Source organism: Ambystoma mexicanum, chromosome 7q (genome assembly GCF_040938575.1).
Source record: "Ambystoma mexicanum isolate Mex_15411 chromosome 7q, UKY_AmexF1_1, whole genome shotgun sequence".
Lineage (NCBI taxonomy): Eukaryota > Metazoa > Chordata > Amphibia > Caudata > Ambystomatidae > Ambystoma > Ambystoma mexicanum.
The window spans coordinates 808,738,481-808,754,260 of NC_090941.1; the positions used below are offsets into that span (position 1 = coordinate 808,738,481).

The window sequence follows — 15,780 nt, forward strand, 5'->3', positions numbered from 1 at the left end:
GCTGACACAATAAGCCCTCCATTGGGAATAGAATTTATCATCGGGGTGGAGGCACTATGCCCCTCGCCTGAAGAGGACAAGACCGCAATTGGACAGGAACAGCCATGTTACTCGGAAGAGAATCATCACGTGGCATCATTCTGCACGAACACTGTTGATGGACTATATAGTGGGACAAAGGGTTGTATTGTTTAGGTGGGAGATGGGAGTGGCTTGCATGAAAGGCCTAGTAACTGTTTCTAGAGATTTCTAGGGTCATGTGCTCCTAAGAAAATAACATTGGTGTGTCTTTTGTGTAACCATCTCCAAAATGTAAGACAATTCTAATTGTTATGTTTATACATTTCCTACACCACCTGGACCTGTTGTGCAACGTGGTACAGCACCACACCAGCACATGACCTCCTCCCCAAAACCCCACATGCACAAACAGAGCCCTAGTTAAAAAATTCACAAGGACCACCCCACATACAGAAAAGAGAAGACATCAGGGTTAGCTTGTACAAATGTCAAACTGTGGGAGATTGTGCTGGAAAGTAGGGACGCCTGGGCTTGGGTGGATTCTGAGGAAGAACTATGGACCGTATTAGCTCAGCCGCCCCAAACATGTACCGAATATCCATTGCTAAAACCTAATGAAATCTTGAAACTTACCAACATTGTCATTGGATTCTTGGACCCTCTGTGACTCCATCTTCAAGGACTGGTATTTCCACTAATAAAACACCAGTCCTAATATTTTTTGGGCAAGTGCTAGAGGTTAGTTCAGTTGCAGTTTTCCTCCATTTCAAAGAATGTTTCCAACACTGCCATGTCTGAAGGTACAAGCCACGCCTATGTCTTCCAACAACTACATTTTCTTACTATTTACATATATTCCAGCCTAAGGTTTGTTTTCCTTAGTCACACAGGCTACCTGACTGATGGTCAGAATGATCTCTTTACACACTTAATGACACCCTAACACATCGCTGTCAGCTTCCTCCAAATATTTTATCACATTAGCCATCATCATCTAATTATCACCCCCACTTCAGTAATTCCTTCCAAACCTCGATTCAATAAGCTTACTGCTACCCTTTTTACAGGGAGGGTCATTATTACCATCACCTTCCTTTTCACTTGCCTTACTTTGGCTTGAGATATTCCCTTTGTACAGCTCAAATAAATATCTTTATTTAAGTCCAGTGACGCCACTTGATCTAAACTGGGATTAACCATCCACCATATTTCTTCTCTAAATCTCTTATTCTTAAAATGTAGCACAAAATGATTGTCTTTGTATTTTTTTACATGTTACCAACAGATTTTACATCTTGCTGTTACCCACTTCTTTGAACACACATCATATTCAATTAATCCACCTCCTTCCTTTTGATTTTCTCATAACTCCAGTAAATTCTTCTATCTTTTGAACCTTAAAGATTTAGCAATAGTAGTTGTTTCTGTTGGCATTACAATGTGTGTCCCACACAGTGAGTATATTGTTTGTTAGCACATTGAAGTCATTTTATTCCTTCTCTCAGCCAATAAGAATGACTGGAACGCTGTCAAAAGCTACTGATATTCACTGTATTCCAGGCATTCTAACTTCAGAAGCTGCTAGAGACACGACAGAAAGCATTTCTCTGCATTCAAGAAACAGCAATGCAAGTTCCCAACAGGGAACAAATCCCTTTGTTGAATCAATTCCCGTGTTTGGCGTATTTGTCGATTAATATCCGATGTATCATATCTTATGAAGGCAACCTAGTTATTTAAATATTACAAAGTGAAACCACATTTAATTTACTAACATGCTTTGTGTACAACTTCCAAACCTTTATTGCTACTAGCACTATGCGCTAATAGAATAGCCTTATAGACCACAGGAGGAGATCTTATCTTTTTGGCTAATGACTCCTTCCCAACTTCAGGCACTTGGCTTTGTCCTGGAACATGATTTGGAAGTGGGCCATTATCCCACGATAATGACTCACTCGCTCTAAACGGGTATGTTAGCACATGGAAGTGATTATCAACCTTGCCTCAGCCAATCACAATGTTCAGAATGCAGTCAATAACTACTGACATTCACTGCATGCCAGACATTTTAACTTAAGAAGTAGTCAGAGAAACAATCGAAAACAGTTTACTCCATTCAAGAAATAGCAATGCAATTTACCATCATCAAGATTTCATTCAACAAGACACTCTAACATAATTTAACATAACAAAGTAAAAGCTAAAGAATGAAACAATGGATTTCCCAATGACTGTATCACCGGCAAAGGTAATACCGGCAAACTGGTATTACTGGCGTAATTACAGTAATACTGCCAAAAACACAGCAGAGATACCTCCACCTAAATGCATACGGGTAATGAAAATGAGGCCACAAGTGCACCCAATGCACTGAAGAAGAGTACATAAGGGCCAAACCTTCCCCAAATACACTTTCCAACACCATCATGCTGCCACTGGTTTCTGTGCACATGGACATCCAGCTGTTCTGGCTCCATATTGAGCTGCAGGGCCTGGTAGTGGAGCGGTGGAGGAGATGCCATGCAAGGGGAGCGCCTATCCCCCAGGTCAGGCCCTCACCCTGGAACCTGACAGACAGGTAGCTACTCACTCTTTACCGGCTGAACAGGGAAACAATTGCTGAGCTGCTGACTATTATCCAGGATGTCATTGGAAGCAGAATCAAATTTACCCAACATTCATCCAGAGGTAAGAGAGTGAGTCTTAGCAATGCTTCAAGTGCAAAGCAATGTAATGTTGAAATGTGAAATGACCTTCCCCAAAACACCATCTTCCCTCCCCAAAAACACCCTCCCCAAAAACATCCTCCCTATAAACCCTCCAAAGCACCCGCCACAAGTACTCCCTCCCGAAGAACGCCTTCCCCATAAACCCTCCAAATACACCCTCCCCAAAAACCCTCTCAGAATGCCCTCTCCAAGAACACCCTCCTGAAAACCACCCTTGCAGTGGCCAACAGTCACTGTCTGTGTCTCTTGAGCATGGGAACCTTCTCTGGCTGGATCCTTGCCAGTGAGGAGGCACTGTGAGAAGCACTTTGGCATATGGAGCCCTCTGTGGGGGTCACAGAGGTGAAGGGCACTTACCCCTGGGACCAAATGAACTGCAGGGTAAGCTGCATGCATTGTTGCAGTCTCGGTAGAGGCTGAGGTTGCCTCTGTTTGCTCCTCCACTCTCTGTCCCACTGAAGTCATGGCAGTGGTGGCATGGCCAAGTGACCGGGAAATCATGTGGCCGAACGTCTGCAGGCAGTCATGCATGGCATGCATTTCTTGAAGGTCCTGTCCCACCAGAGCCTCAATGGATGCCTAGTTCTGTTCTATTGCATCCAGTTTCGCCCATACAGCTGACATGGTATGCATGGGCAGAAGTGGTGGGCTGTGTGTAGGACCAGGCCTGAAGCATGGTGATGCAAATCCCATGTCATGGTCCTCCTCATCCTCCTCATCCTTGTTGGTGGTATCGACATGGGCCCTGCCACGATGGACCAGTGGATGCACTGCCCGTGATGGTGAGAAAGGAGTGCTGGAACCCTTACGACTTTCAGCCAGAGCATGGATGGCAGCAGTATGTGCCACAACAGGTGCTGACAGTGGCATGGCAGTGACAGCTGTGAGGGGTCACTGAGCGTTGCTGTGGAGATGTTGCAGTGGAGGGGTTTAGATGTTGGAGGTAGTGGTGGTTGCCTTACAGCACTGCTCTACTGCTTGCTCCCACTGGTAAGGGGTCTGCACTGTGCAACAGTGGAGGCAGATGATGTGCCTGCAGTGGAGGGTCCTGCCTCATCACTGTTCATGGACTGTGGACCTTTTGGGAATAGATTGACATGCTGTCGTTCATCTTGCAGACATGTCTGCAGGCTTGCAAGACACGCATGCAACATTATATGTGTTCCAGGGATGCACATGTCATCTGATTGGCATGGGTGGTATTGGTCCAATGAGTGCTGCTACTACTAGGTGGTGGCAGTGTCTGGATGTGCACATTGCCTGTTGTCCTGCCAGGGTGTCTTGTTGTTGTGAGTGTGGTAGGGCATCAATTGCCGACATGGAATATCATGGCACACATGGGTGCTTCTCATGTATCCATGTTTCACCTACATTGCATGTGCATTGCTACATTTTCCTGTCTCCCCTGGAACATGTGTGTGCTGGGATGAATCCCATGGAGTCATCCCTGAACACCGCCAGACATCTCCTCCCATGTGGCAGCCCTTATCTGATCTTGACCCTGGGGGGGGGGTATTATGAGGGAGGGTCACATGGGAGGAAATGGCTATTAAGGCGATGTTATGACTCACTGGGAGAGATACAGTATTCTTCCCTTCCAAATGAAGAAGACCCTATAATTCCTAAAATACAGATGGCATGTTGTCACTATACAAATCAATCCAGTTACAAAACCCTAAAACCCCTTCCTGCCAGATATTCTCGACAGAATACCATTGACACCTCATATGTAGATAACACACACACATAATCCTGTGGATTCCAACTCCCATAAAGCCTCAACTACTGAGACGAGGTAGAGGAAAAAGGAGTGAATATGCATTGTGGAGGAGCAGGTGGACACATTTTCCCTAGCTACCGCCTTTCTCACCGTCGTCATACTGGGGCAGCAGGAGAAGGACTATATGTGGAACACCATGTGTTATGCCTATACCGCATCGAGTGTATGAGAGACATAGAATGTACTCATGGAATGATGTCAGCACGCACCTATGGACATCATGGAACGTCAAGTGAAATCTGACGAAGGCAGAATGATGTCAAGAAGAAGATATATGAATCTATGCTGAAACTATATGAAAATAAGAATGACGATGTAACTGAAGCACCAAGTGAAATATGAACCGAAAGCTAAAGTAATCATGGAAACAAAGAAGATGAAGTAACTTACTGGCCAATAACTGTAAATATGCAGTAACGCAAGATAGATGAGACATATAGAGGGTTGCTATAGAGGAATATATAACGTGGTAAGGATGGCCATGGTAGGAAAATGGACGCTGGCTCACGATGAACTTAACCAAACCACCTAGAAACAAACAAAGGGTGGAGAATTAGGAGAGGCTGGAAAGCCCTATGTGCAGAACAAAAAGAAGGTTACATTGGCCTAGAATCAAGTATACTATTTTAAGGAATAATTGCAAGACATAAGAGGAGTTACATGGATAAGCAATGAATGTCACACATTCCGCTTTTATTAAAGAAGAAGAAAACATCTGTAACAGCCAAAGTATTGGACAATTTAAAGTGTAGGAAGTCTGGGCAGGGTCGAGTGAGCAAGTCTCTAGAGGCCAAGAGGAGCAACAGCATTCTGTGTGATTGAACCACATAACAGTAAAAAAGAGGCTGAAATGGACACATTTGTGGTTTCTTCACATGTGACTCAGAAATTCAAGACAAGGGCTATTCATTAGAGCCCCAGATGAAGATAGTGGTGTGCTCACATGCCCTCAAATGTTACAGGGCAGTGATCAGGCTACAAGATCAACTACAGATGGAAGACTTTGGCTTATGGACAACCGATAAGGGATGATAGATTAATTGGGAGAACGGGCAGTAATTTCACGTAATTCAAAGCACCTGGGTTCCTCGTATGTGCTGCTAGGGAGCCGAAAGTTCAAGGTTGGGATAGTATGCCAACCAATCGGTGGGTCTACAGGGGATCCGGCTATACAATGTTGCATAGACCAATCTGCTGATATTCTGCCGGCTATAATCAGTAATATATGTATTTAGAGGTATGCAGAGATAGGGGGCAGCCAATGATGTTATATGTTCTATATGTAGACATGTTCCCAATCCCTTCCTTCGATAGGTTTAGAATTTGCCAAGTAGGATGACATCATAGATGATGCATATTGGGGTATAAGACCTTTATGTATTGGGGTATAAGACCTTTATGTAATCAAGATACTGTGTGAGTGTGCATGCATCGGTCCCTGCTTTATTAAATGAGAATAAAGTAGTAGTTTTCTGCATTTCTTGAGTCTGTCCGATATTTGGTCTAAGACCCTGGGGGTCATTACGAGTATGGCGGTAGGGCTTAACGGCACCGTTAAGGATGGTGGTGCCATTAAGCCCCTACCGCCATATTCCTATTGCCTCACTGCAGAAACGTCATGGGTCAGAGGTGCTTCCAGACACCGGTGAGTCTGCCCAGAGATGTTGTGGGCCCTGGGGCATACCGACAGGCATGTGAGCCATTAAGAACCTATTTTGAATACAGAGAAATTAGAAAATACAGACAGAATTTGCCCAAATCCCCTTGTATGAGATGCCAATATGCGGAAGGTTGGAGCAAGCATTGCCACAAACCAATGAATGCTAGTGAAGGAGTTAAAAGACAAAGGGCCTCATTACACGGTAGGCGGTGGACCAAGGTGATATTAGCATTTTACTAAAGGGAGCTCCATACGCTTGTAGCAACAGTCTGGTTGCTATTAGCACCTTGGTCCATGCCGGTAAAATACTGGCACCGTCTTGGAGTAAAGGGGAATTACCGCCCTATTCCAAGGTTGGCGGGGCGGTAATTCCCCCTTCCCCCATTGCCCTTCCCCATTCCCATTTTTGCCCCATAGGGCATAATGGGAATGGGGAAGGTGCTAATTACGGTACCGCAAATTGCGGTACCGTAATTAGCACCGTGGTCCCTTTGCGGGTTGGTTTTTAACACCTGGTAAAAAGCAGGCGTTAAAGTACCAACCCGCAAAGGGACCTCGTAGTAAGGCGGTAAGGGTTAACGGTCACGGGTACCATTACCGGTGACCGTTAACCCTTACCGCCTTCCGTGTAATGAGGCCCACAACCTGAACAAATCTCCACATATGAGATATCAATATGGGGGAAGTTGGAGCAAGTGAACATTTTAGCCACACCTAGATTCAAATTGCAAAAAGCTGGGGGAAGCTGAGGGAAGCAGTTTCCCTACAATAGCTGTGAAACAATGGAACAAATGACTAACACATGCTACACAACAAGTGAATAGCTTGAACCCCTAATCACTGAACAATAGTCTCTAGGTTGCCAGTTCTGCCCATGTATGTTTGTGAACAACAGCATTATTATGATATCTGTGTATGAAATTATGCCATGTATGTATGTCAATACAGCACTATTTATTATACTTGCATATTTAACCACGTAACTATCCTACCGATCCAAATGTCAATAACCTCGTACTAAATCATGGGAACTAAACCACGTGTATACCCCTCATGTATATGTTAGAGGCTAATAACCTTGTATCAAAGTCATTGGAACTAAGCAATGTATGTACTTTTCACCTCTGTAAAATAAGCGTCTAGATGCCTACGGGCTAGGTGCGCTAGATAAATAGCAAAAAAAATAAATGTTACCAAAAGCAGATGAATATTACTGAAGAAGTTAAAAGGTCGAATTTGAACAACTCTCCAGATATGAAATGTCAATGTAGGGAAAGTTGGAACAAGTAGTACCTCAAGCCAAGAAAGTACAAACAGTGACCGAATACAACTGTGCTATACTGAAAGACAGTGAGAACATTAAAAGGAGCCCTGGTGAAAGAAGCACAACAGGCAGTAAGCGTTTGGGGAGAAGATACCTGGTGGACATGCATACCAGGGGATCTGCATGCCCCAGAAAGTGATTCCTGGCAGGGGAGTATAGCAGGTAATCCATTTGAAATACACAGAGGACACAGCCATTGTGGGCCGATAGCTGGCAGGAGAGTATCCCTGGTGATGTGTAAAAACCAGATGAAAAGAAGTCCTAACAGACCAAGCACAATACCAAGTTGAAGTTAAATAAAAAAGTTGACATTCTGGGAAGATACATGGCAGGAGAGCATACCAGGGGTCTGATAAACCTACTAAAGGCTTCCTGGCAGGGGAGTATGGCAGGATGTTTTTTGTGAGAAGCTATTATTTTAAAAGAGACACTTTCAATATCTTTAAGGAACTATTGTTTGAAAAACACACTTTTGGCTATCCTTAGGAAGTTGTTGCTTAAAAGAAACGTTTTGCCATTGTTGAGAAGTGGTTATTTGAAAGAGATGCTTTTGCCATCTTTAAGGAGTCATTATTTGAAAGAGATACTTTTGCCATTTTTAAGAAGTCATTATTTGAAGGAGACACTTTTGCCATCCTACCTGAGACATCCAGGGGAAGGAACCACCCTCTGGATCTAAAGATTACGTTGTTGAATTTATTTATTTGTTTTTAAACCCTTTTGAAGCGTGAATCAGAGATATTGTTCATTGTACTCTTAGTTGTTCATTTTAATGTGAGGGTCAGATTAATGTTTTGGACACAAGGGCAGTGTATCTATTATTTTGACGGCAAGACACAGACTAATCTTTAGTTTTATTTCCCAAGGTAGGGAAACTCTCTTTAGGATAAGGACAGATAGGCCTCTATCCAGCTCTTTTTATTTTAATAAAGATGTCTGATGCTGAAAACACTTCAACTTTGTGTCCGTCTCTGATTTCTGACACCTCACAGTGCTCACTTAGCATGTGCTGGGATTGCCATGTGTTGGGCCATGCCCCTGCCCATTTTGCACATCACTACTGGGGGACGTATGCTTTTAGACACTACATAGACATGACCATGGGGTCCAATTGACTTACCGACATCGCCGTTGGACCCTGCTCCAGCCTATACACTTCCAATTCCCTCTATTCCCTCCATGTGGAGGATGGAGATGGCCATCTCCTCCCAGGGCATGAGGTGGAAGGGTTACACCGTGCCCTCTCCTGTGGCAGCACTCTCACTTCTGTGACTGGCAATGAGGCTACGGACTGTCACCTTCAGGTCATCCCAGCGCTTGTGGCAGTACTTGGCGCTACTGAGTACTGTGCCTGACTGCCGTCCCCCTTGCCATGATGTCAGCCAGTATGGCCGTCTTCCTCTGTGCAGGTCTTCCTTTGTCTGCTCCTAAATAGCTCCTCTGCATACTCCACTAGTGCATCTTCCAATGCAGTGAGCTCTGCCTGTGACATGATGGTACCACAAGTATGGGGGCTGGATGGCAACAGGAAATGGGTGATTCAGAGAGTGGATCTTTGACTAGTTTGCAGACAACAGTAACAGCAGAAAATACTTTTCGCCACAAACCCCAAAGTATTCTCTTCAGTTACGGCCAAAAGTGTTCATCTGGATGTGTTTCCTGATAACACACCAGAACCATAGATGTGGGTGTGCCCAAAATGCAGAGCACTGACTGCCTTATCACACACTGTATTGAATGTGGTGTAGTGGCCCACTTAACCTTGTGCATGAGTTCTAATGAGCAGATGAGAAATTATGAAATGTGCCTTTTCACCTGAAACTGCATAAATGAAGAGTAGACTGCCATTGGGGAGAGAAAAGAACACCACACCACCGGTAATCTCTACCTTTTAATTTTCGTTTTACTTTAGAGGTATAGCAAGAGCATTCAGGGTCATGCATAATTAAGCCTGTTGGACATTACAAATGCAAATCTGGACAACTCATAGCAGAAACACCACGCGTCAGCTGTCTGTCACACATTGCCCCATGACACCAACGTTGCCGCTCTAGTCCCGCTTACAGGACAGAGCTAGTGCCGCACAGCTTGGCTAAACTCTCTTTGGGGTCTTGTACTAGTTTTCATGCCTTTACCTGTCGAAGACCAATACATTACAGGGTAAAGGTGGTGGTAACATAAATAAACGTTTTCATGTAAGATTTATTTTAACTGCAAGTGTGTAGGAACGCCCCCAGGAGAATTATGCTGTGGTTACATAGTCAGAGATCAGTAGTCTTCCAAACTGTCACTTCTACAATATTCCCCACATTACAGGACTCTAATTGCATAACCATCATTACAATACACAGCTCGACAGATAATTGAGCATAGTGTCTTTGCTACTTTGGCTCTTCTTTTGAGATGTCAGCAAAATATTTCACTTTCATTCACTTTCACTTGGTGAGCCCGTGCCAACATCAGGAGTACACTGTAGTTGTTCGTTCCACAGACCCAGGTTGTAGTTGTACACAGCATCTGCCTCCCGCCAGCCCAAAGTGCATGCAGATGCAGGGAAAGACAAGGGAAACACGAAAGGTATGATTTAGTCACTTACACATGCCCCCCAACCACAGAAAGGAGGAGACCCCACTCCATTGCATCCCAGTGGTACAGCAGCATAAAAAAGCCAACGGTCAACCAGGGGATTCTCTCCCTTTCAAAACAGATGTCAGCCCCTTTAAAGTCTTTGGACAGCCCCAAATGCACATAGGTGCAGTCACCCTCTGACTCAGCCCAGGCACGAGTGAAGACTATTACATTGTACCCCACCCTAGAGAAGGGTCCAAGGGGCTATATAAACCCAAAGCCTCACGCAAGGAGTGTGGGCATGTTTGTAGTAGGAGCTAGTGACTACAGTGTGGAAGTTGTGAGAGAAGAGAGAGATTCAAAGATGAGTGGAGCACAGAAGGAGCTGGAGGTAAGGGGAGATATATATATCAGGAGGAGGCTGGTGAAATTGAAGAGGAGTAAGTTTGGAAATATCAGGAGGAAGCTGTTTAGTGAGGAGGCTAGATGACTGGTGCAGACCATTGTCAGTAAGAGCAGGAAGGTGTGAGTGGGCAAGCCGGGCTTAAGGCAGGGTCAAGGAGCTGAGTGGCAATCTGAAGGAGCCAAGTCCACTGTGGAAAAAGCTACAAGCGCGTGGCATGGCAATGAAGTGGATTGGGAGAAGCATGGGTGTTGTGAGATGCAGTGTAGGATAGGGATGTGGAGGAGACCATTGGAAGGCCCACCTTGCCGAGTACACCATTATAGGATGTGGAAAATCTCTGATCCTGCAACAGAGAATCAAGGTGCCAAGAGATGGTCAGGACTCAGCACATGGGGAGGAAACCCTTAAACACAAAACTGAGTATCGATGAGAAGTGAGATGGCATGGAGACCACAGCATTTGGGCAACCCTCGAGTCCGGGACTGGACATTGAAAATAAACTGTCCTACTACTTACAGTTGCTGACATAAAACCTAGCGACATCTGCTAGAGTTGAAAGGCTACTGCTGATTACTTTTATTTTATTTGTTCTTATATCCCAAAGGAAGAAGAGTTGTGTGTTAATAATTAAATGAAATATTGTACATGCAACTGGTGGACTCCGTCTTTGTGCACTCCACTCTGTTAGGTGACATTATTTAGTATTAGTATGTAGTGCTTCTTCTAGAAACACTGTACGTACCTAATAATACAGAATTGAGAAATCCTGTAAAAGGTTTCTTCACATTGGTAGTGGTATAGTCACAATGCTAGGCGGACCAGCTGAGGGAAAAGACATTAAGACATGGAAAGGTTTAATGCAGAATAGTACCTAAGTAGCTAAGCTAAGTATACATTTATAGTCAATGTACAGTCGAAGCAGGGGAAGATATATAGGCATGGTGATGCTGGACGATGACAGTGATGCTTCTACTAAGTTAAGGAGGTATCGCTTTATAGCTAATGTAAAATCCTAAATGGTGGCAATATGGTTTATTTAGGAGGGTAGGTAGTTCCTGTGTAAGGGTGCCGGGAGTAAAAACATGTGTTAAAACGGAAGGCAGCTCAAGGTGGAAAGATGACAGATATACTGAGGAGTGCTTGTAAGTAGGAGGGGGAGGTTAACAGGAGATGGAGTTGGACATGTCGGAAATCAAGTCAATGGAACAGCCTCCCGGCCTCTCTGAAACTTGAAAACCATCTCTGGTTCCAGAAGCATCTCAAGACCTTTCTCTTTGCTTCTGCTTTCTCTCTTCCTCTCTCCTGCTGATCTCCTGGCTGAACCGGAATTGTCACTTGTTACCTGGCTACCCTCTGATCTCGGGTCCAGGTCCCCTCCCTGCCAGTTGCACACCTGCACTGCTCCCTGGCAACCCCTGCACTTGGGACTGTTTGTGTATTCCTTCAGCCCCTACTAGCACTTGACCCCTGAAGTCTGCTCTTACCCCTGCACTTGCCACCAGCTGGCCGCACTTTTATTTATTGTTTTTATTTATTTTACTGTTCTCCTATGTACTGCACTGCCGCCTCCAGTTTCCCCCTGCACATTTCCCCTTCCCCTCTGCCTGCACGTGCGCGATCTCAATGTCACCTGGCCTAGTAGGATTGCTGTCTGTCTTCCCTCTGTTTCCTCTCTCTTGCCTTGTCGCGCCGTGAAACACTTGTGTATAGGTGTGTTATAAATGCCATATCATATCAACAGACAGATTTAAAGACCTTTGACTTTGGTTTTGGAAGATATGTGTAGGAGCCATTGAAGAACTATCCATTGTTAGATGGCAGTGATATGCATATGTGGCTCAATGATTCAGAGAGGGAAAAGTGAATCTGATTTGTGGGTCGTTGGCAAAAAGGTGGTAGGAAAAACTGAAAGAGGAGATATGTTTTTGCTAAGTGAAGAGAGGAGTAAGGGTGAAAGGAAGTGAGCCATGGACAGAGCCTTGTTGGACTACCACCAGTGGGAAGTATGAGAAGAGGGGTGCCAGTGTTCCACGAGATAGTGAAAGATTGGTTTGAGTAATATGAGTCAATACAGTGAGGCAGTAGTTCTTGAATGGCTATGTCAGAAAGGTTGAGGGGAAGAGGCCAACAGCTTCAAAGTCTCCTGAAATATCAAAGAGAACGATAGTAATGAATAGTCTTGCGATGGGGGCAGAGGTGAGAAAGTTGAAGATGTGGATGAGTGCAATCTCAGAGGAGTGACTATGAAATTCAGATTGTAAGTGGTGCTAAATCATTAGTCAACCGGTAGTCCGTGATTCAGGTGAAAATACCTCATTGCAGGATCGTGGAGAGGTGGGGGAGGAAAGAAACAGGCTGACAGTTCATGGAGCTGTTGGGATCAGAAGAGCGTGTTTCAAGATTAAAGAAGAGATGTGCTACTTTGTAGAAAACGGGGAATATGCCCAGGGTGAGGGACAGGTTGGAGAGAAGGATGAGTAAGGAGCAGAGAAAGGATATAAGATACTGGATCTTCTGTCCTGCAGAGAGTTTTAAAAGTGCACAGGGTGGGTGGGCTGCACTGATGGGAAACATCCCAAAAGGGCATGTCAGGCAGAGGGTCCAGAAGTCATAAGTTATAAAGGCGGGAAAGGGGGCAGAGAAAGAGTACCCAGTCTTTTTGACATACATTTTTTACTGCTGCTTTTTATCAATTTTGTTTTCTTCACAAAATGTGTCTACCGGGGTGTTTGGGTAAGACATTATGGGGTGGGATTTGGGGGAGTGGGCAAGGGTGGGGGAAATAGTAGGTGCAGGGAGTCTCCCCATTCATCATTCAGCAACAAAAAGAGCCACAGTGAAAAAATGTGCGATAAAAAAACATAACCAGAAGGAGGAGACAGGAGGGAGGGTTAATAGAGTAGTGAGGTGTCTATGATTTTGGAAGAGAAATAGCATGAGTAGTCTTAGGCCGAGAGAGAGGAGACGATTAAGATTGGCTGAGGAAGGCCCAACATGTTTGACAGGGCATAGGTAGACCTTGCCATGGGGAAAGCATGAATTTGAGGTGCGCTAAGTAAATTGGTTGAATTTGGCACAGCCACGAGCTGTGGCTCGGCAGAGAAGGTCTCCTTGTAGGAGATAATAAGGTCATGAGAGTCAGGCCTTTTCCAGCTACGAAGCTGTGGTCCTATAGTAGTCTTCAGATGCCTCATGAGTGGAATAACTCATGGCGGAGGGCAGGGACAATAAAGAGCTTATAATGGGATAGCTATGGCGTATGCTTCGGCTTTGAACATCCAGATCATGTTGTTGCAAGTGAGGGGATGCGCAAAACCACAACTTACAACAAAAATAATTGCGGGTCATTCACAAATTGGCCATACTGATTTGGCACACATTGTCATTACTTATGTCAATAGCTATGCGCACTTCCACAGATCCAAGCAGGGACATATTCATCCATGTAAAAGCACTCAATTGTGTTTGCAAAAGGGATGTGTGAAAAGGCTATGGGCCTCATTACGTGGTTGGTGGTATATGGGTGGTAAATCTGCTGAGATACCACCAAATGGAATTACTGCTACCACTACTTGGTCCTGTGGGTTTACCACTGGATTACAAGTGGTGGTAGGCGGTGTAAATCCCCAGAGTCCATAGGACTCCATTGGATATTTTTGTCAAAATTACCACTGACTGAATCCTTCACTTTTCCTAAAGAAAATTGGTCATTCCGCTGTGGGAAAAATAACAGAATTACCTCCACTTTTTTCCCCACACCGCCAAACTCGTAATGAGGCCCTATGTTTCTTATTGGTGAAGGAGAATTGGAAAGCGACATGAGGATCATTGCTTTGAACAGCAGCGGTATGAAATCAATTTGACCTTTCTTGGATAATTCACCTTGACAGGCCCTTTAAGACGTGTTATGGTGGTTTGTGCCGGGAACTCATTATTTTCAGATTACGCTGCATGGCACGATGCATTTATGCAGACTGTCCTCTGCATCCTAGCTCCCAGGAATTCTGCAGGTCAACTTTATGAATTCAGTTCTTTGTGGATCAATCCAAGGTAACCAAAGGGGAGTATTTGTTTGTGATTACACGAGAGGATATTATACTGAAATACATTTAATTAGAAAACAAAATCACATGCACGGATATAAATGATGTAACTCTGCAAAACATCAAGAGTAAAATGATTTGTATTATGTTATCACCTGCTCAGGAAGCACTGTAATCGTGGAAAAAGATTATTAACATTTGTATGCTATCATTGCTTTGGAAGTAGCATAAACCATCTTTGGTTCCCTGCAATAATGACTTTACATGACCATTAATTTCATAGATTAAAAGAAGATCTTTGCAGCGACAATCTGTAACATCTGCACTTATCGTTGCGGCAACCTCTTTGAACATCTCAAGGATCGGCAGAGCCCGGGAAAGTCTTCATCTTGCACCTGCTGGAGGAGTGGCTTCTACCTGTTTTAAAATTATGATTACAATAAAAAAAGCACGTACCTTAATTTGCGCCTTTTAGCAGACAACTCTGTAGATGTATACATTTATACTGCAATGTAATCCATCTGTGATGTAATTTGTATAAAGTGAGATATGGATTATGTTTGAACGTGTATATAGTCTGCACTATAATGACACACTAACCCTAATTACAGGTTTGCCGGTACCAGCGGGATACCAGCAAACTTAATGTCTCCACCTATTGCACTCCATGGAATGGGGAAGGACCACCATTGACGGCACCTGGAATATCCCGGTAATAGCAGAATATCAGGCACTGGTAGGTCTGTTTGCCGGTATCCTGGTGGATTCACTACCAGGATATCGGCAAACTAGGGATGACACCCAATGTCTGCGGCACACAAGAACCGAGCGATACCATTCCTGGACATTGAGGTCCAACTCTTCCATGATATATCTCTGACATGGCTAGCAAAAAGACGAGGCTTGAAACAACTCACAGATGAGATGAACAGGAAATGTCTGATACAGATGGCTCTTCCCCTCAGGATTGCAGTTTGGACTGAATAATAAGGAGACCATAGTGCAAAGCATGGAAGGCGAGCTTAGGTTCTTGAACAAGAGTCCAAAAAAACAACTAAAGGAAGACAATGCATCAAATATGCAAAAATAACCATGCAAAAAGGCAAAGTAACTGTGAGATGACTCCTCTTGTTCAGGTATTTAACACAGCAGCTTTTTATGGGGGGTTACTCTAGGACTTCACCCCACCTAAGGGAGTTTGCCGTGGAGTTCGGAGACTTGCAAGACTCGATCCTCATCAAAGAAA

At 44.3% G+C, this 15,780-nt stretch overlaps 1 protein-coding gene across 1 annotated transcript in view; it reads left to right on the forward strand.

Moving 5' to 3' along the window:
* The window catches only part of PGR (progesterone receptor), an 877,082-nt gene extending 862,070 nt beyond the window's left edge, over window positions 1-15,012 (forward strand). The window contains exon 9 of the mRNA XM_069639098.1: window positions 14,818-15,012. Coding sequence (XP_069495199.1) covers window positions 14,818-14,851 — 34 coding nt within the window. The 3' untranslated portion in view covers window positions 14,852-15,012. The remainder of the gene's footprint in view (window positions 1-14,817) is intronic.
* The last annotated feature ends 768 nt before the right edge of the window (window positions 15,013-15,780 follow it).